We start from the raw sequence: 20,520 nt of genomic DNA on the forward strand, positions 1-20,520 counted from the left end.
GGGGGAGTGTGCTCCACACGGACGCCGCACTTCTGCCGAGCGTGCCCGCCTCCTCTGCTCGCCCGCAGGGCAGCCTCTTCCGCAGGTGCCCGCCTTCCTCACCCCGCTCGGGGGCCGGCACCCTGAGATGCCAAGGCTTAGGCACACTGTGTGGCCAGGCGTGGGCCTGCGTGTCCAGCAGGCGAGCCGGCCCGAGGAGGCCACGAGGGAGGGATGCTGGGGGCCTGCCGAGAAGGTTCTAGAAGGCCCTCCGAAAATGCATAAAATAAAACAATTTTCCGTGTCATCGTCTCCCCCCTCCCCCGGCTTTTTGGTTTGTTTTATTTTAATGGCTCGCTTGAAAAATGACCTCCTTGCTGCCTGACACCGGGTCAAAAGGGCGTGCCAGGGGCCACATCCATCACGGAGAGCGCCGCGTCACCCCGACCGCGCCGGCCATTAGTTTCTGTCAGTGGCGAAGTCACAGCTGGGCAGAGGAGACGTGATGAGGCCGGGCTCAGAGGTCAGAGCCACGGGACTTGGGAATTGGATGAATTAGAAATTTGCTGTAGTTAACAAAAAATTAAATCACAATAGTTATAAAATATTCATCCATCTGGGCGGAAGGAAAATGAGGCCAGATATTTAATTTCCGATTGTATCGCCTCCCTTTGCATTTTTTATCATAGATTACCTCGGCCCTGGAACTTTGACAGGGCACTTTGGGACTTAATCCATTTCCACAGATTAAAAACCCTCTCGTAAAAAAATTAATTGCTGTTAAACTGCTCGGCGGGAGGGCGGAATGTGTCCGTCAGGACCTATTAATTTACCTGCTCCCCTCCAGCCGGCTAATGGGCAGCTGAGCAGCCGGTGAGGGAGGGGCCGCGGACCCCCCCCAGACGCGGGGTGTCGCTGAGAGGGCCGGCTGGGGCCCCTCCCCCCGGGACTGGCCCGGGTCCAGGAGGGGGGCCCCTGGCTGGGGGTAGCCCAACCCCACAGCACCCCCCACCGTCCACCCCCAAGCCTCGGCCGGCCCCTTCCGGCCCTGGCCTCTGTCTTCTACTGACCCCCTCTCAGGCTCAACCGATGGTGGCCCTGTTAGATACATTCTTGTTTTACAGATGGGGAAACTGAGGCACAGAGGTTAAGGCAGGGTTAAACCTGGAGACCATGCTCTTGATCTCCTGTAGCTGGGGAGTGGCCTGGAGGGAGGGAGGGCTGGTTCTGGGGTCTCGGCCGTGGGGTGGGGGCACCCTAGCCTTGGAAGGGGTAGCCCAGGCCTTGGCTGGGGCGGGGGGCCTGGTGGAGGGCTGGCCACGGGGTCCTCTGCAGAGCCCGTTCCCCGTCCTGGAGAGGCCGCGTCAGGCCTGTGACAGCCGACGCCGGGGTCGGGGCAGTTCTGGGGGGGGCGGCGTCAGGGGTGTAGGCGGGAGGGGCCTCTAACCCATCCCAGGTGCCGTCCTGGAGCGACAAGCTCACCGATGACCCTTGTTGCAGGCGCCCCCACGGGGCAGCCCCCCCGTGGGGGAGAGGGTCTTGCCTGTACCACGTGTGGTCTCGGCCACGTGGGTCACCTGCCGTTCCTGCCCCGGGAGGAGCCGGGGACCGCGAGAGCCTGCGGTGTGCCCTGGGGAGGGGTCTGTCGCGTCGGCGGTGCCCCCGCAGGCGTTTGGCAAGTGTCACCTGGGATGGTGGCGTAGAACCTCGATAAACGATGCATGTCAGCGATGGCGCTGATCGAGAAGCGCGCACTGCGCCGGCCGCCCGGGGCCCTGGCGCTGCCAGCCTGGGGGTCTTCACGGACCCCGTCCCCGTTGCTGCCGACGCACTGGTGTAAAAGCAAGGCGCTGAGGCGGAACGCGTGCCACTTCCCCCCGGCCAGCACCCGGTGTGCAGGGGGCACAGCCCTGTGGCCGCCTCTGTCGTCGGCCGGCCTTTAGTGGACACGCACTGCCCGCTGGGCCTGGGTTTCACCGACACAGCCCCGCAGAGCAGGTTTTGCATCCTGCCTTGCCCCGGAGAGGACACCAATGCTCATGGAAGAAGCGGGCCCCGGCTTGGGGCCGCCCAGGACAGCCTGGGCCGAGGGGCCGGCCCCTGCAGAGGTGCCTGGCCAGGAAGGGCTCCCCGGCCAGGGCCGCTCCTGGAGCCCGGCCAGGGCCGCGGGCTCCCCGACACATGTGCTGTCTGTTTAAGATCCTGAGCTGGCTGGCGTCTCCGCCTGGAGGAAGGGACAGGCTCTGGTGAGGTCGCTGCTGGGGCCCCCTCCCACGCTCTCCAGGCTCCAGAGCAAGGCACCCTGGAGAGGCCCAGCCCCCACCATGGAATTAGGTATGTCGCGCCCTTGGGCTGGGCCTCCCAGCCTGCTTTGCTGCGGCATCCGGGGGCCGGGGGTCTGGAGGGGAGGTGCTAGGTCTCCATGCCGCCTGGGAAGCAGGGGACGTTCGGGGACTTGTCCCAAAGCTCTCCAAATCCGTCACCAGAGAGGGGAGTTTTTGGGAAACTGTTTAGAAGCCACAGGAAAGGGTTTCTGTCCCTGCGAGGCACAGCCACGAGCCTCCCCGATTTACAGAACGTAGGATGGGGCCCCTGGGCGGTACCCGCCTCCGTCCTGAGCCGTTACTGCCGCCTTCGGAGGGGCGGGCTGCGCCAGGTGCCCAGGCACCACTGAGAGTCGTGGGACCCACCCCTAGCGGGCATCTGTGTCAGTTAGGAGCAGGGAGGTCACCGGGGTGCTCCCCGGGGACAGGGGTCTGGAGACGCCCCGGCGGACTGCCCCCCTGGGGCTGCCGAGCCCTCCCCACGGTGCCCGTGGCCCCCTCGAGCCCCGTGCCTGTCTTTGCAGGGGACGGCAAGAGAGTTGGAGGTCCCGAGGGTGGGCTGCGTCCCGCCGGCTTGCCCAGCCAGGCCTCCGCCTGCAGTGACCCGCAGACCTCCACCCACGCCCCCAGCCAGGCCTCCGGGAACCAGCCGGCCACCATCGAGAACGCCCTGTCCATCCTGCGAGACCTCCGCCAGCAAATCCAGGCCGGGCTCGATCTGGCCCGCGACCCCGCCCGCAGGCGAAGCCCGAGGCCGGGGCGGCAGAAGCTGGGGCCGCAGGAGCAGGCCCCGGGCAGGCAGCGGGGCTCTTCGAGCACCCCCAATGTGTACGTCCCCTTCTCCAAGACGCCGTGGGCCAGCGCCGTGGGGAAGCGCCCCCCTCTGGAGGGGGCCTGGACCTTGCCCGCCCGGCAGCCCTGGAGCGCCTCGGCCCTCTGGGAGTCGCACCCACAGAGGGCCTGGGCGGACGAAGGACGGGGCTCCTCCCCCTTCCGGCGACCTGCGAGCCCCCCGGGAAGGCCGGGCTCCCCGCAGCCGCAGCCCTGGAGCGCCTCCGCCGGGCAGTTCTACCCGAAGAGGGCCTGGATCTGCGCCGAGGACTGGGACGCCCCCTGCCGCCGCCCCGGGAGCCCCCCGGACGGGCGGAGCCCCGCGGCCCGGCAGCCCTGCGGCGGCGCCTCGGCGCAGAGCGCGGGCGCCCGGGGCGCAGGCGGCGGGCGCGCCCCCGGAGCCGGCCCTTCCCCCGGCGCCGAGGCCCTGCGCGAGTTCCTGCGGCAGCGCGCGCTGGCCCGGCGGCGCCAGGCGGCCGAGGAGACGGCGGCGGCGGCGCGCGCGCGGGAGCAGCGGGAGCAGCGGCTGCGCGACGTCTACCGGGGGCAGCGCGAGGCCGTGCGCGGCAGGGCCGGCCCGGTGGTCTCCCGCACCTCCCCCGGCATCGTGACCTTCGTGCCGCGGCCCGCGCAGCCCGGGGTACGCGCGTCCCCCCAGGGTGGGCGGGGCTCGCCGCGCCTCCAGCGGTGCTCCCGAGGGCAGCCCCTCGAGAGGGGCCCCGACCCGGCGCGGCCTTCAGGCCCGGGGCTCGGCTGTGACGCTGCCCTGCGTTAGGGCGCGGAAGCCCCCGGCAGCCTGGGCCCGCCTGTGCTGGAGTGGAGCAAGGTGACCTCGGGCGTCGTGCTGGGAGACCAGGAGGCCCAGGGAAGGTGCGTGCTCCGGGGGGCGTGGCTACGCAAAGATGGGGAGGGGCCCGGGGGCGGGGCTGGGCTACCGAGAAGGGAGGGCCTCGGAGCGGGGCCTGGCTGAGCAAAGGATGGGAAGGGCCTTGGGGGCGGGGCCTCTGCGGGCGGGGCGGGGCTTCTGGGAGGCTAGGCTATCCAGAAGGGAGGGCCTCGGGGCGGGGCCTGGCTGAGCAAAGGTTGGGGAGGGCCTGGGGGCGGGGCCTGGCTACGCAAAGGATGGGGAGGGCCTCGGGGCGGGGCTTCTGGGAGGCTTGGCTGCCCAGAAGGGGGGGCCTCAGGGCGGGGTCTGGCTACGCAAAGGATGGGGAGGGCCTCGGGGCGGGGCTTCTGGGAGGCTTGGCTGCCCAGAAGGGGGGGCCTCAGGGCGGGGCCTGGCTACGCAAAGGATGGGGAGGGCCTCGGGGCGGGGCTTCTGGGAGGCTTGGCTGCCCAGAAGGGGGGGCCTCAGGGCGGGGCCTGGCTACGCAAAGGTTGGGGAGGGCCTGGGGGCGGGGCCTGGCTACACAAAGGTTGGGGAGGGCCTGGGGGCGGGGCCTGGTACGCAAAGGATGGGGAGGGCCTGGGGGCGGGGCTTCTGGGAGGCTTGGCTGCCCAGAAGGGGGGCCCTCAGGGCGGGGCCTGGCTACGCAAAGGATGGGGAGGGCCTGGGGGCGGGGCCTCGGGCAGGACCTGGCTGCGCAGAAGGCTGGGCCCTCGGGAGGCGGGGTGGGGCCTGGGGGCGGGGCGGGCCTTCGTGGACGGCGCGGCCCCCTGGGGGCGTGGCCTCATCTGCCGGCGGGGTTTGGGAGCTCCGTGTGGGGTCCTCCACGCAGGGCGGGGTCTCTGCCTCGCCAGCCCCAGAGTGCACGTTCTGTGCCGTGTTTTGTTTTTTTTTTTGAGGCGAAATTCACTTAAGAAAACTAACCGTTGTAAAGCTAAAATTCACTGGCATGTAGTAAGTTCCGGCGTTGTGCAAACGCCACCTTTGTGGAGTTCCAGGACATGCCCCTGAAGGCAGGGCCCTCCCCGAGAGCAGCTCCCCTCCCCACCCGCAGCCCCTGGCCACCACTGGTCTCCTTCCTGTCCTGGGTGGAGCTAAGCTGCACATTTCCTATCCGCGGAGTTGTGTAGTAGGTAGCCTTTGTGTCTGGCTTGTTTCCCTGACCTGCTGTCCTCAAGCTTCATCCACGTTGTGGCATATATCAGAATTTTATTACTTTCCAAAAACAGGTTTATTTTTAGTTGTGGTAAACTACGTTTATATAACATAGAAAGTATTTCAGCCATTTTGAGCGTACGGTTCTGTGACATCAGGAAGTTCCTGGCTGTGTAACTCCCACTACCGCCCGTTCCAGGTTGTTTCCATCCTCCCCATTAAGCCATAACGCCCGTCCGCCTCTCGCCACTCTTCTGCTTTCTGTCTTTTGTTTTTCTAAGTATGTCATACAAGGGACATGGTTCAAGGGAGCTTTGGGGTCTGGCTTATTTCACTTCATCTGTTCACCCAGGTCGTCATGGTTTCCAGAACATGTCCCTTTTCACAGCTGAGTAATACTCCGTCGCACGCATCTTCCACGTTTGGTCTCTCCATGCTCTGTCCTGGACACCTTTTGGCTGGTGTGACCAGTGGCGTGACTAGTGACTGGTCGTTGCCAGGGGCCGTTCTCTGCCCACCACCTGCTTTCAGTCCTTTGGGCACGTACCTAGCGGTGGGATTGCAGGTCCCGGGGTCATTCACACTTTAGTTTTCTAAGGACCCCCCAGCCTTCCCCACGTGGCTGCCCCGTTTGACATCCCCACTGGCATGGCCTGAGGGCCCCTGTTTCTCAGCATCCTGGCCAGCACGGGTTATTTTCTTTGTTTTCACTGTGTGCGGTTTACGGAGCACCTTTCCAGAAGGCCTGCCGGCCCCAGTCTCGTGGCGGCAGTGGAAGCCGGCTCGGGGGACCTCCCCCTTTTAGGCCTGGTATTAGGTGCCGGCCCCTCCCTGGAGGTGTGGGCTCCCCCAGCTTCCTCTGGCGGGTGCTGGGAGGGGCCTTGGGCAGCACTGGCCCCGTGCCAGGTGAGGGGCCGGGTGATGGGGGACTCCGGCCGGGGCTGTGCTCCTCAGGGAGGCGAGTGGGGCCAGCGTGGCCCCTGCACGCTGTGGACCCCCACCGGGGGGTGAGGTGGCCTGGAGGCCGGGTCCCACCAAGTGTCTCGAGGCCACGGCTGCTGCCTCAGGACCCAGTTCCCGGGGGCTCTTTGGCAGCCTGTGTTTGGGGGGCCTCGTGCCAGCTTCCTCCGTGCTCAGCTCCCACCCTCTTTGTGGCCCTTCCTCACTGGCCTTGTCCTTTGGCCTCAGGGGGGACCCTTCCCCTGGCTTCTCATGCTGGAAGCTTCTCGCTCTCCCTTTAGATTCTTTTTTTCCCTTTAGCTTTATTTTGTCTTAGAAGCGCCTATTTCCTTGTACCCAATGTCCGTCGCAGCACTATTCACAGCAGCCAAAAGGCGGACGCAGTCCCAGCGTCCGCCCACAGATGACGGGGAAACTGAGTGTGGCCCGTCCGTCCGTGGACTAGTACTTGGCTGTGAAAAGCAATGAGGCTCTGATACAAGTGACGACACTGGGTGACCCTCGTGGACACCACATTGAGTGAAATAAGGGAGACACACAGGGGACAAATACGGTCTGGTTTCTCCTATGTAAGGTATTTAGAATATGCAGATCCACAGACAGGAAGTACAATCGAGGTTATGGGCTGGGGTGGGGTGGGGTGCAGAGAGATTTCACGTTATACGTATGGAACCACAGTTTTTATTTTATTTTATTTTATTTTATTTTTATTTTTTCTGAGGCAGTTAACTTATTTCATATCATTGAGGTCATATAGTATTTGTCCTTCAATGCCTGGGTTGCTTCACTCAACATAAGATTCTCAAGGTTCATCCATGTTATCACGTGCGATTGTAGTGTATTGGTTCTTACAGCTGAGTAGTATTCCATTGTATGTATATACCACATTTTATTGATCCACTCATCTGTTGATGGACATTTGGATTGATTCCAACTTTTGGCGATAGTGAACAATGCTGCTCTGAACATTGGTGTACATATATCGGTTTGTGTCCTTGTTTTCAGATCTGATGGGTTTATTTTATTTTTAAAGATTTTTTTTTTAAGATTTATTTTTATTTCTTTCTCTCTTCTTCCCCCCCCCCCCAGTTGTCTGCTCTCTGTGTCCATTCACTGTGTTTTTCTGTGTCCGCTTCTATTCTTGTCAGCAGCCCCGGGAATCTGTGTTTCTTTTTGTTGCGTCACCTTGCTGTGTCAGCTCTCCGTGTGGGCGGCGCCATTCCTGGGCAGGCTGCACTTTCTTTCGCGCTGGGCGGCTCTCCTTACAGGGCACAGTCCTTGCGTGTGGGGCTCCCCTGCGCGGGGGACACCCCTGCGTGGCAGGGCACTCCTTGCGCGCATCAGCACTGCGTGTGGGCCAGCTCCACACGGGTCAAGGAGGCCCGGGGTTTGAACCGCAGACCTCCCATGTGGTAGGTGGACTCCCTATCAGTTCAGCTATATCCACTTCCCTGGAACAACAGTTTTTAAAAGCTGCTTTTCCCACACCACCTGGGATTCTGAATCCTGGGGCTGGGGGCAGCCGGGCACCCATAAGCCTTTTCAGGTTGATGTGGGGTGCCGTCCAGCCCAGGTGTCGATCCAGAGCACCTGTACCCCTCAAGAACCCACTCCCACCCCGCCCAAGGCTGCCCCTCCTGCTCCCCGCGGTGGGGACGGGGGCCCCTCTGGAGCCCACTCAGCCCCATCCGTGTGAGAGGCTGTGGCCCCCCTCTCCGTCACGTACCCCGCTCTTCCAAGCGGCTAACCCAGGGCCCTTGGCACGGAGCCTGGCCCCTGTCCTGCCAGTCCCCAGCTGGGGCCCTCGGGCCTCGCACAGCGGCGCGTCCTCCACCCTGTCCTGCGCAGGCGGCGGCTGAGCTCGGCACTGACCCCCACCCTGCCCCCTCGCAGCTTCTGCCTGTTTCTGAACAAAGCCTTGAGCCACCCTGACCCTCTGGAGAAGGAAGGTGCCCCTTCGCTGGTGCCCGCCACCTGCCCCCAGGGCCCCCCGAGACGGCAGGAACTGGCCTGCCGCTACCCGTCCCCAGGGCTGTGCATCTACCTGGACTCGGAGGAGGCCGGGCACCTGGGCGCGTCCAGCTCCCCGCACCTCCGGTACAAGCGGGCGCGGCTGCAGGCCCTGGAGTCCATGGCCAGCATCCTGAAGCAGCGCATCGACGTGCTGACGGCCAAGCTGCACAGGCCGGGGGCCCCGGGGGCCCCCAGGGACGCGGCCTCGGACCCGCTGCCCCCGCGACCCCGGACCGCGCCTGCTGCCCCGCTCCCAGCCCCGGCCTGCCTGGGCGCCTTGGTGCCTAACGGGGAGCAGGGGCCGCCCCGGGGCAGCGCTCAGGGCTGGGCCGACCTGCAGGCCAGGCCACGCCTCTCGTCCACCTGCTTCCCCGACGGCGAGGTGCTACCTTGGAGCTCCAGCTGGGACCAGCAGCTGCCCGGAAACACGTGGAACCAGCACGTGAGCAGGCTTTCAGGTAGGAGGGCGCCCAGGTGGGGTGGCTTCTAGGTGGGGTGGCTCCAGGTGGGGTGAGGCCCAGGTAAGATGGAGCCAAGGTGGGGTGGGGCCCGGCTAAGATGGAGCCAAGGTGGGGTGGCTCCAGGTGGTGTGGGACCTGGGTAAGATGGAGCCAAGGTGGGGTGGCTGCCAGGTGGTGTGGGGCCCAGGTAAGATAGAACCAAGGTGGGGTGGCTCCAGGTGGGGTGAGGCCCAGGTAAGATGGAGCCAAGGTGGGGTGGGGCCCAGCTAAGATGGAGCCAAGGTGGGGTGGCTCCAGGTGGTATGGGGCCCAGGTAAGATAGAACCAAGGTGGGGTGGCTCCAGGTGGGGTGAGGCCCAGGTAAGATGGAGCCAAGGTGGGGTGGGGCCCAGCTAAGATGGAGCCAAGGTGGGGTGGGGCCCGGCTAAGATGGAGCCAAGGTGGGGTGGCTGCCAGGTGGGGTGGGGCCCGGCTAAGATGGAGCCAAGGTGGGGTGGCTCCAGGTGGGGTGAGGCCCAGGTAAGATGGAGCCAAGGTGGGGTGGGGCCCAGCTAAGATGGAGCCAAGGTGGGGTGGGGCCTGGCTAAGATGGAGCCAAGGTGGGGTGGCTGCCAGGTGGGGTGGGGCCCGGCTAAGATGGAGCCAAGGTGGGGTGGCTCCAGGTGGGGTGAGGCCCAGGTAAGATGGAGCCAAGGTGGGGTGGCTCCAGGTGGGGTGGGGCCCAGGTAGGATGACTCCGAATGGGGCACCTCTCTGTTAGGGCGGTGCTAGGCCTGAAGACGACGCACCCCACAAGGTGGTAGAGGGACCCCATTTTCTTGCCTTGCACCTGAGACTTGCCTTCCCTGCCTCTCCCTTCCTCCCTGACGGTGAAGTGACACGATGGCAATACCCGGGCACAGCGCGTCGCATGGGGCATAGTTTCCGTCAGCTGTGGGCCACGGCCCCGTCTTGGCCCCTGCCTGGTCGTGGCCCAGCCACCCGCCGCGGGCAGGGCGGCTAAGCCCTGGCTACTCCCATGGGCTGAGCTCGGGGGCAGCGGTCTGGGCGGCGCTCCTCGCCACTGCCCACGCTCTGCGCCACCCCCAGCCGCCAGCAGCTCCCTCCTGCTGACCCGGGGAATCTTGGTGCCCCAGGTTTCCTGGAAAATGGACCGGCTGAGCTGGAGAGGAGGCTGGAGAGAAATTCAAGTTCCTTCCACGCCCTCGGCCCCTTCGAGGGGAGGTAAGTGGGCCCAGCTGCCCCCGCACGCACCCCAGCTGCTCCAGCCCCCTCGAGCGCAGGCGGCCCTGCTTCAGGTCGTCTCCTCCCGCCTGGCCGTGGCCGTGGCCTCGAGACCGTGGTCCACACACCCGTGCCCTTGCCCTCCGCGCCTGTGCCCAGCCCTGACTGCAGCCTTCTTGGGGGGCCGCTTATGCACGGGGCGTTGAGCCCCTTCCCAGGAGTGCCTGGGCCCAGCCTGGAGCTGGGGGGCCCTGGAGCTGGGGGCCTGAAGCTGGGGGGCCTGGAGCTGGGGGGCCTGGAGGGGACGCCCTGGAAAGGGTGCCCTGGGAGGGGGATCCTGGAGCTGGGTCCCTGGAGCTGGGAGCCTGGAGCTGGGAGGCCCTGGAGCTGGGGGGCCTAGAGCTGAGGGGCCTGGAGGGGGGGCCCTGGAAGGGGGGGCCTGGAGTGGGGGGGCCTGGAGCTGGGGGGGCCCTCTGTGGCGCCCAGCGTGGAGGGGAACCATTAGACCCTCCGACAGACCCGTGTCCAGGCCGACACCTGGACCTCGCCCTTCCCAGACTCGAGGACATTTTCCGTTTTCCCCTCAAACAGGAGTTCTTGACAAGGGGTCCGCGAGCTTGAACCGAAATGCAAAAAGCCATCATTCTTGCGGGGACGTGGGTGCGGGTGTGCTATGTTTATTAAATAATGCACAGCGTCGCGTGGACTAGGGTCCTGTTTTTCACATGACTGCAGAGGGGTCCGTGGAACAAAAGGTGAAGAGCCCCCCCCAAAGGACTCGCCCCCGGAAGCATTCCTGCACCCCCGCTGCCCGCCGTGCCCCCCACCCACAGCGTCCCTTCCCGGCCCCGCCGCCGTTCCTCCCTGGAATTGCCTGTGGCAATTCTCTGATGTCCTCAGAGGTCGGCAGTGTCCCCCGAAACCCCAGTCCCACCAGGCCCCCTGCCTGCGGCCCCTGGTCCCTCTGCCATTTTGTCCCTGGGCAGCCCCACAGCCTCCCAGAACCTGCTGGAAACTCAGAGCTTTGACGTTTGTGCAGCGCACAGAGGACCCTGGGGAACTGGTTCTGGGGGTCCTTCACCCCCGCCCGCCGGCAGCGCTTCAGGAGACCCTGGGACCCTGGCTCGGGCTGACGCAGGCTGCCTTTCCTTCCTGTCACCATCTCCCCCCCTCCCCCCTCCCCCCTCCTCTCTCCCCCCTCGTCTCCCCCCCCTCCTCTCTCCCCCCTTCCTCTTCCCCTCCTCTCCTCTCCCTTCTCTCCCCCTCCCCTCCCCCTTTGCCTCCCCACTCCCCCTCCCCTCCCCTCCCCCTGTTCCTCTTCTCTTCCCCCCTCCTCTTCTCTTCCCCTCTCCTCTTCTCTCCTCCCTTTCTCCCCCCTCCCCTCTTCTCTCCTCCCTTTCTCCCCCCTCCCCTCTTCTCTCCTCCCTTTCTCCCCCCTCCCTCCTCTCCCCCTCCCCTTTCTCCCCCCCTTCCTCCCCCTTGCTCACCCCCCCCCATGACTTCCCTGCTCCTCACGCTGGGAAGCCCTGGTGCCTCTTCACCTGCAGCCTCCTTGACTTCACAGGGTGGGGGGTCTGGATCTGTTTCGTCCTCCTTTGGGGTCGTTTCCTGCCCCCTCCCCAACCCCACCCACTGGGCTGGCTGGGACCAGGCTGGGTGGGAGTGGACCTGCCTCTCTGTGTCCAGCAGGAGCCGCAGTGGCCAGCTTGCCCCTCCAGCTTCCCGATAGTGTTCTTTGATACATCATGAGGGTTTTAATTTTTACTAAATCCATTTTATCTATTTTTTTTATTTCGTTGCTTGTCCTTTTAGTGTAACATCTAAGTATCCATTGCCTACCTCGGGGTCCTGAAGGTGTTTCCGTGCTTTCTTGGAAGCACTGTATAGCAGGATCTCTTGTATTCAGGTCACTGGTTTGCCATGAGTTAATTTTTGTATATGGTGAGAGGCAGGGGCCCACATTAGCTCTTTTGCATGTGGATTTCCAACGGCTCCAGCACTATTTGTTAGAGACTATTATTTTCTCACTGAATGGACCTAGCTCTCTTGTCGAAAGTCACATGGCCCTTAGGTGCGTGGATTGGTCTCTGGACACACTGCTATTCCATTGGCCTGTGTGTCTAGCCTTATGCCAGTGCCACACTGTTTTAATTACTGTAGCTTTGTTGTAAGTTTTAAAGTCAGGAAGTGTAAGTTCTACAACTTTGTACAGCTTCAAGATTGTTTGGCTATTCAGGGCCACTTGCAGTTCCTTATGGATTTGAAGATCAGCTTTTCCCATTTCTGTAAAAATGGCTGCAGGAATTTTTATAGGGCGCTTGTGGCTCACTTTGGGCAGTATTGACACCTTGACGATGTTAAGTCTTTCCATTGGTTTACGTCTTCTTTAATTTCTATCAGCAGCATTTTGTAGTGTTTAGGGTACAAGTCTTTCATGTCCTTGATTAAATTTATTCCTAGGTATTTCATCCTTTGAGATCCTGTTGGAGAAGGGATTGTCTTCTTGATTTCCTCTTCGGGTTGTTCATTACTGGTATATAGAAACCCAGCGGACTTCTTGGGTTTTTCTTGTACCTGGCGACTTTGCGGAGTCTGTTAGTTCTAGCTGCTTTCTTGTGGATTCTTTGGGATTTTCTATATATATTGGATCATGTTATCTGTGAATAGGAATAATTTACTTCTTCCTTTCAAATTTGGATTTCTTTCATTTCTTTCTTTTGCCTTTTGCTCCGCTGGAACGTCCCTTTCAGTGTTGAATGGCAGTGGTCGCTGTGGGCATCCTTGTCTTCTCCCGATCTTAGGGGAGAGTCCTCAGCCTTTCAACATGGAGTGTGGTATTTTCTGTGGGTTTTCTTAAGTGCATTTTGTCGTCTTGAGAAAGTCCTATTCTGTTCCTAGTATTCTGAATGTTTTGATCGTGAAAGGATGTTGGGTCTGTCAAATGTGTTTTCTGTATCAATTGAGATTTTCATGTGGTTTTTATTCATCATTCTGTTAATCTGGTATTTTGCAGTGATTCCCTTTCTGAGGTTGAACCATCCTTGCATTTCTATAATAAATTCCACTTGGTCATGCTGTATAATCCCTTTAACGAAAGCAGCCTCTTCCTCCAGCTCCTTCCTGGAAGCTGTACAATTTTCCACTAGATCCAGCATTTCAAAATAGTTGATTCAGACAATTCCTGCCAGTTCAGTGATGGTTTTGGTGACGGCTTCCTCCTCTGCCTTCTTCCCTCAATCCTTCTGTGGCGCCTCTTGTTTCCCACAGGCTTTCCCATACTGCACGCCGTGTTCTCAGCCACCCTGGGAGATGTATTTTTACCCCCATTTTGTAGATGAAGAAACTGAGATTCAGAGAGAAGGAACTTTAGGCCACAGCCGTGGGAGGGTTTCTAGATTCAGACCTGAGGATGGACTTGAAAGCACCTGGTTTTTCTGCTGCACCCATTCCCTCTCTACGGGGCTGTCTGGGAATGCATTTTCAGAAATGCCTCCAAAATTAGAAACTCTGGGGCAGGCCCAGCAGTCCAGGTTTTAGCAAGTCTGGGTGCTTCTAGCGCACACCCAGATTTGAGAACCACTGCCCTAGAAAGTCTAGGTCGGGGATCAGCAAACCGCTGCCCCTATGGCCCTCTCCCTATGTTTGTAAATAAAGCTTTATTGGAACATGACTGCGCCGATTCAGCACGTGCTGCTTGTGGCTGTTTTCAGCAGTGCTGAGGGATGAGGCAGGCTGTACAGCCTGCACGGCCGAAAGCATGTGGCCCACCTGGCTCTTTACAGGAAGTTCGCCGGCCCCTGGTCTGAGGCCGCGCCCCTTTCCCTAAGCCGCCCTGACCCTTCTGTAGGTGCTCCCTTCCTGCTATCCCTCGGCCCACTCCGTGGGGATTGGCATCCCGAGTTCCGGGCTCGGAGCGAGAGGGAGCCCTGGCGCAGCGCCTGCCCTCCCCTTCCTGCGGGAACTCTCCCCTGGGACTCCAGGCCCCAGGTCATTGCCCCCCACCCCAGCAGTCCCTGAGTGGCACCCCTCGGCCTCCACGGCCTCTCTCAGCTCGTTCCCTTTCTGGAACATTCTTCCCCACAGCTGAGCCCCCATCTCCCCTGCAAGACCATGAGCTCCAGAAGGGTGGAGGCCAGGGCGGCAGGGTCACCCCCGTATCCTGGGAACACAGGGGCCCTGTGGACCCCTGCCGGGCTGCTGGGGGAGGGCAGTGCATCCACCACCCCCGGCCCCAAGGCCCACGTGTGGCCGGCCGCTCGGGCGGGCTCAGGGCCACCCAGCCACCCAGGAAGCAGGATTACTGGGGACACGAATGAGAGCCAGGTCGCGCCCATGGCTGGCGCACACACACGCACACGCCCCATTTCTGGTTCCTTTCCCTGTGCTCCAAGAAGCCACGAGACCTGAGCAGTGGCTGCCCGCCTCTCTCTGCGGCTCGCACAGGCGCGTTCCCACACTTCCTCCTGGCTCACCAGCAGCCCCCTGCTGCCCAGCCTTCGCCCAGGAGCCAAGGGTGCCCTGGGCAGCCCCCTGCGGACCTCTTCCACTCTGCATCTGCGGACGGTGCCCTTTAGGAGATGGCCGGGAGATAGCCAAGACAGGCGGCCACATCCGGGCACAGCCACCCGTAGCTTCTCCCCAGAGCCCGGCATGGGAGCAGACCCGGCGCAGGCTGGGGCTTGGGGCAAAGGGCGCGCCCATCCCGGCCCCACTGGCCGGCCATGGCCGTGGGAGCTGAGCCCCAGCTGCCTGCTCATCCGCTTGGCAGGCAGTGCCCCCGGGGTCTGTGTCCAGACATGACTGGGCTGCCCCGGCCAGGCCTCCTGCCGGTGGACGCGGGGCGCTTCGAGAGCTAGCGGTGCCGCCTGCTCGTGGCCGCATCCTGCCCCTCTGGCCACAGCCCCCGCCCCCCGCCAGGCCTCGGGGACCCCCCTGGACACTGCCTGTGCACCTCAGAGCTACGTGGGGCCACGGGGGCCCAGATTCCTGCCCACAGAGGTGCTGCCCCCTCCCGTGACGCCCCTGCCTCCGACCCCAAGGCCCAGCTGTGCTCACACGTGCTTGTGTCTCCCCCAGCTCCCTCGGCGCGCCCCCGGTGCCGGACACCCTGGGCGGCTCGCTGCGGCTGGAGGAGAGGCTGGCAGCCAGAGGCACGGGCCCGCCGAAGACGTCCGCCGCCAGGCCCTGCGGTAAGGGCGAGCCTGCGGACAGGCCCTGGGCTGGCTGCTCAGGGGCCTGGGGGGCCTGCCCGGGGACCCTCCCCTCAACTTGACGCTGCGGGCCGCGCGCGAGAGGTCCTGTCTACGTGGAGAGCGCCCATGCCCCAGCATTAAAGGCTGTCGGAGGCTTTGCAGACGGCTCTGGTGTGTGTGGCGGACTGTGCGGGGCGCATGAGGGCAGAACGGCGCACGGCGGCGCGCTGCAGCTCACGGGGCACTCTCCCGGGGCGTGTGGCGGCCGGGGACTCTGCTAGTTCTGTGTTTCCGTTAGGGGGTACAGAGGACATTTGCCCAGTCATGGGGCCCTGGGGCCCCCCACCCCCTAGAGGCCTGGGGCCTGTGGGGGTCTTTCATCCTGGCAGCAGGCTGGGCCCGTGCCCCAAAAAATGTGGGGATACCCCTGCCCAGCGTGGGCTCGGGAAGGGGCTCACGCTTCCAGATACTTCAGGAGAGGAGGGGTCTGCGCCACCCACCCTGCCTCCCCCACCACTGGTGGGCACGCTGCCAGATGCGTGCCGCCCCCCCACTGCCCCCGGTCTCTCGCACGCCTGCACACACCGTCGAGGGCAGGGCCAGGCGCTGGTCCGTCCCTCAGCAGGGGCAGTGGGGGCCTCTGGTTTGTCCATACCAGGTCAGGCGCCAGGTAACCCGTCACCCGTGGAGGGCCGCCCATGGGGGGCGCTGCCGTCCCAGCAGTGGGGGCAGGGGTGCAGGTTTGGGAGCCGCCGGCTTTGGGGGGCGGTGTGGACGGATCGTCCGCTGTCCCACACCCGGGCTCCCCCCCTGCTGGGGCCGGTAGCCCTGGGCCAGCTGCCTCTGGGCACAGCTGTACATTCTGGAAAGCTGGAGACCTCTCTGGCCGTCGAGCCCCTGCCCATCACATGGGGGCGGTGACGCCGGCTGAGTTGGGACAGAAGGTGGCCACGTGGGGATGACTGCCGCTGCAGGCGATTTATGGGGGGCGCAGGGTCCCGCCTCCATGGGGTGCCCCACACAGGCCAGCGGCCCCTCGAGGGCCTGTCCCCAGCTCCAGCCCACCCACCCGCCCTCACTGTGTGCCCGTGCAAAGCCCCCCACCAGGTGGTGTCAGATGTGGAGGGGCGGGGGGCGTCAGAGTGGCGCGGGGCAGACGCGAGGACCCTCTCCGTGTCAGCAAGGAATCCGCCGGCGGCTGACAAACATCTGAAAGTTGACCCCGCGTCGCCTTCCGGAAGGCGCGAGCGTTTGCCGGCTGGTCATCCAGGGGTGACCGGGGCGCCGCGTCACGTGCAGGGCACGGGCGACGGGCCGCCCCCTCCCCACTAGTGCTCTGGACCCGGGTGAAGCACGAGGGTCCCGCCTTCTAAGAAAGGGCCTCAGAGGCCTGGCCAGCGGCAGCCCCCGCCTGGTCCCCCGAGGCTCCTGCCCCCACCTGCCCTCCACGGGAAGCGCCCTGCACCTCCATCAGGCCGGGCAGGCCTGTGCGCCACGGGCCGCGCGTGAACCGGAGCAGGCTCCCGCGCTGGCCTTCCAGCGACACCTGCTCCTCTCCCTGCTCTGACCTCCTCTCGCCCCTTCAGGGGTGGAGGGGCCTGCCGGGGATGGGGACGGGGGGCTCACCCCCGGTTCTCGGCAGCGCCAGGCAGGCCCACCTCTCCGCGCGGCCCGTTGGCGCAGGCTCGGGTTCTCTGGCGGGAAGTCTGTCCTGCAGGCAGCCCCGTGGAAAGGTTAAAAGCCCACAGCTCCTCCGTCCCTGACCTGAGGACGGTGGGGACACCCAGAGGGCTGAGAGCAGGGGCTCCCGGGAGCCAGAGGCCAGGCGGTGAGCACAGTTGAGAAGGAGAGGCGGGGACACCTCCTCCAGGGAGCCTCCCTGACTCACCCCCGCCTGCCCTGTGGGCATCTGTCTCCTGTGGGCACCAGGTCTAAGGTCAGAGACCACACCTGGTCCTCACTATAGCCCGATGTACGTGGGAGCCTGGGGAGTGGTTGCTGAATGAATGAGTGAAGGAGTGAGCACCTCCGTGTGCCCTGGGCTGGGCGCTGTAAGTCCCGTGACTCCATCTTGCTTGTCCTTGCCGTGCTCAGCGGTGGGTCCCATCCTCACGCCCGTGGTTACAGAAGAGGAGCCCGATGCTCAGAGAGGCACCCGTCATCTCAACCGGTGCCAGCCGAGCCAGGATTCGAACCTGGGAGGGCCGAGGGCAGGAGCTCAGGGGCCGGGCCGTGCCCCTCCTGCCGTGGAGTTCCTCCTCACGGGGGCCAGGAAGTGGTGACGGCGTGTAGCTGAGGGGTCAGCGGAGGGCAGAGAAGACCCCCATGTGGCCCGGGGACGGAGCAGTGGAGCCGTGCCCTCCGCCGCTGGGTGCCGACCAAGTGCCCGGGTGGCTCCCTCGGCCGCCCGGGGAGGTGGAGCCTCCCGCTCCCCACAGGGGCTGCATGTGCTCAGGACGCGGTCGAGGTCACCCTGCTGGCACCCGGCAGAGCCGGGCCGGGGCTCCTGGCTGCAAAGCCCGTCTTCTGGCCACCCCCCCCATCTGTGCAAACTCAGAGTCCCAGGGGCTGCCGTGGTGGGTCTTGGGGAAGGGCAGGGCTGGGCTGTCCCCTTCTCCGGCACAGCTGCGGCCCCTCCCGGCTCTCCAGGGGTCAGGAGGCTGAGCCCGCACCTCTGTGCCTCAGTTTCCCCCCAGGCCCGAGGATGCCAGGCCCCGGCCTCGGACCCGAGGCGGCGCCCCCAGGCCCCTCAGCGGCTCCCCTTCCCGGTGGTCTCTGCAGGCGGGCGGGAGGCCGGCGGCCTGCGAGGTGGAGACCCGCGTACTGACCGCCTCGCCAACCTCCGGCCGAGGCCCCTGAGCTTTCTCGCGTCCCTGGAGGTACGCCCAGCCCCTCGGCCGACGGCCACCGCGTCCCCTCCAGGCCCTCTCCGCTTGGGGTTTGCCGAGAGCGTTCCTTGCCCTGCCCTGGGGCCGAGGGGAAGCCCCAAAGCAGGGACCTGGAGACTTAGACCTGGGGCAGCTGTGGGGCCCCAGAGAGGGGTGGGGACGAGAGGTGGGGGGGAGCACAGATGGGCCCCCGGAGCGTCACCTTCGCGGAGTGGCCAGGGGGGCGCCCGAGGCAGGGGCGGCAAGTCAGGTGGGCCGTGGGGAGGGGCTCTGTGCCCGTGGAGTCCCCAGTTGGCTTCCGGGGCAGTGTCCTCTCCCCAGGAGCACCCAGCTGGCCCCTTCTGGCGGGGGGTGGTGGGGAGCTGCCGGGGCTCAGCCGGGCTCTCCCTGCAGCTGGAGCGGCAGCGGCGGAGGCAGGCACTGGCCGGCCTGCGGCAACAGGCGGAGCTGGAGGTCAGCGAGACACGGGTGCTGCTGGACAGCCTGCTCCTCAAGCAGCGGCCGGAGGTCAGCCGGGACCCCGGCCCCGTGGGAGGCTCCGCGGCAGCGCTGGTCAGGCGTGGGGAGAGGAGCCAGCACCTCTGCTGTGAGGGGTGGGCCTCGCCTTTGCCGCACAAAGCGGTGCAGCTGCCCGCGGGGCCTGTGTGAGGGACTCCCTTGCGGGGGCTCTCCGAGCGGGTGGGGCGCATGTGGGAGTTCTGGGGTGCCAGGCCCGCCTGGCATCGGGGAGGCCAGCAGGGGCCCGTGGACCTGTGTCCCCGGCTATTAGCACCCGAGCCACGGGCCCCCCATGGGCCTACCTGCCCCCAGGGCTCCCACCGGAAGCTCGTGTGGGCACCCCACGTCCTGGCAGGGCTCACGCGTGAGGGGACGGGCAGGGGACCTGGGCGGCTCCGCCCGGCCAGCCTGTGCCATCGTCCTTGGCCCTGCCGGCTGGGCGGCTTTGCGTCGGGGCGGCCCCACACCTGCTCCTCGAGGGGGCAGCTGCTGCCCAGGCCCCACCACGGGGGCCCAGCTGGCGGGGAGCGGGAGGCCGGAGCCTGAGCCCGGGGTGGGGCGGGCCCTCTGGGAGGCGCGTCTTCCTGCTCGCGCCCTCGGTCCACGGAGTGCTGGTGGGAGGCAGTCCTCATGGACGTGCAAGGAGCGTCCAGAAGGTTGCCGAGCCAGGGGAGCGCATAGTGCATGTGTGCATAGGTGTGCACGTGTGTTTGTGCATGTGTGTTCGTGTGTTCACATGCCTACGTGGGCAGGTGTGCTGTGTGGACACTGTACCGTGTGCGTATGTGTACATGTGCGTGTGCATGTGGGTGTGTGTCAGTTTGTGCGTGTGCATTTCTGTGTCCGTATGTGCACACCCACACGTGTGCTGTATGCATGTCAGTCTGCATGTGTGTGTTTGTATTTGTGCACACCTGCATGTGTGTGCATGTGTGCACAGGTGGGTGTGCATGTGGGTTGTGTATGCCAGTTTGTGCATGTGTATGTATGTGCATATGTGTGCGTGTGTTCATGCACACCCACACGTGTGCTTGTGTGCACTGTACTGTGTGCGTGTATACACGTGTGGGTGTGCATGTGTGTTTGTGCACATGTGCACAGGCACCCCAGCCCCACAGTGGCTGGGCCCCCTCCCCTGCCCCTCCCCCTCCTGGGGCTGCTCAGCTTCTCCCCCGCACACCCAGCTCCAGCCTGGCCTGCTGGGTGACTGCCCACACGCCTGTCCCCTCCCAGGCATCCCTCATGCAGCCGCCACCCCCACTTCCCTCCCCTGGCCAGCCAGTGTCCACAGCTCGGGCTGCTCCTGCCCTCTGAGAGCCCCTGACCTGCCCTGGTGGGGGGCGAGGAGGGGGCTGGGCTGGGAGGCCCCCGCCTCCCCCGAGCTCAGCGCCTCCCCGCGCGCAGCGGCGAACGCAGGACCCCCGGGACCCCGGCCGGGCCGGAAGCCGCTTGGGAGCCGGAGCAGCCGCGGGCGCGTGGGGGGCCTGGAGCCGGCGGCCCTGCTGAACCGCAGGACGGCCAGACCCAGGTGGGCCGAGGCCGGGCCAGCGGTGACCCCGCAGCGCAGGGGGAGGTGCGGGCGGGGGCTCGGTACAGGGGTCGGGCTCAGGAGCCCCACCGCCCCCTCCCTGCTTCATTCGGCCGAGGCGGCCTGTCCTCTCGGTGCCCGGGCGTGTGGCGCAGCCTCCGCCCCGCCGTCCTCCCAGCCCCCTGGAGGCAGCCCTCTCCCACCTCCTGCTTGGGCCCCCCCGAGCCCTGGGTGCTGAGGGCCTTCAAGCTCCCGCCAGCGGCTGCCAAAGCCTCTCCCCACCGCTCCCACCCATGGCACTCACGCCAGCCTGTGGGGGCCCCCCCACCTGAGCCCCGAGGAGGCACAGGCTGTGCTGGGGCACGTGCCAGGGCCAGAGTGCTTGTCCCTGGCAGCCCGGCCTCGGCCCTGAGCCCCCCGACCTGGAGGGCGCCTGCCCAGCACCCCTCGCCCTGCCTGCCCACCCAGGCTCCTGCTCTGCTTTTTTTTTTTTTTTTAAGATTTATTTCTCTCTCTTTCACTGCCCTCCTTTCTGTGTGTCCATTTGCTGCGTGTTCTTCTGTGTCCACTTGCATTCTCAG

At 64.7% G+C, this 20,520-nt stretch overlaps 1 protein-coding gene across 1 annotated transcript in view; it reads left to right on the top strand.

The window, feature by feature from the left end:
* CCDC187 (coiled-coil domain containing 187) overlaps window positions 1–20,520 on the top strand; it is a 55,372-nt gene that overhangs the window by 11,894 nt on the left and 22,958 nt on the right. Inside the window, exons 6-14 of the mRNA XM_058301382.2 lie at window positions 2,179–2,313; window positions 2,828–3,774; window positions 3,910–4,004; window positions 8,029–8,606; window positions 9,746–9,833; window positions 14,910–15,022; window positions 17,711–17,904; window positions 18,307–18,557; window positions 18,986–19,939. Of these exons, the coding sequence (XP_058157365.1) occupies window positions 2,179–2,313; window positions 2,828–3,774; window positions 3,910–4,004; window positions 8,029–8,606; window positions 9,746–9,833; window positions 14,910–15,022; window positions 17,711–17,904; window positions 18,307–18,557; window positions 18,986–19,939 (3,355 nt within the window). The remainder of the gene's footprint in view (window positions 1–2,178; window positions 2,314–2,827; window positions 3,775–3,909; window positions 4,005–8,028; window positions 8,607–9,745; window positions 9,834–14,909; window positions 15,023–17,710; window positions 17,905–18,306; window positions 18,558–18,985; window positions 19,940–20,520) is intronic.

Source organism: Dasypus novemcinctus, chromosome 8, assembly GCF_030445035.2.
Source record: "Dasypus novemcinctus isolate mDasNov1 chromosome 8, mDasNov1.1.hap2, whole genome shotgun sequence".
NCBI lineage: Eukaryota > Metazoa > Chordata > Mammalia > Cingulata > Dasypodidae > Dasypus > Dasypus novemcinctus.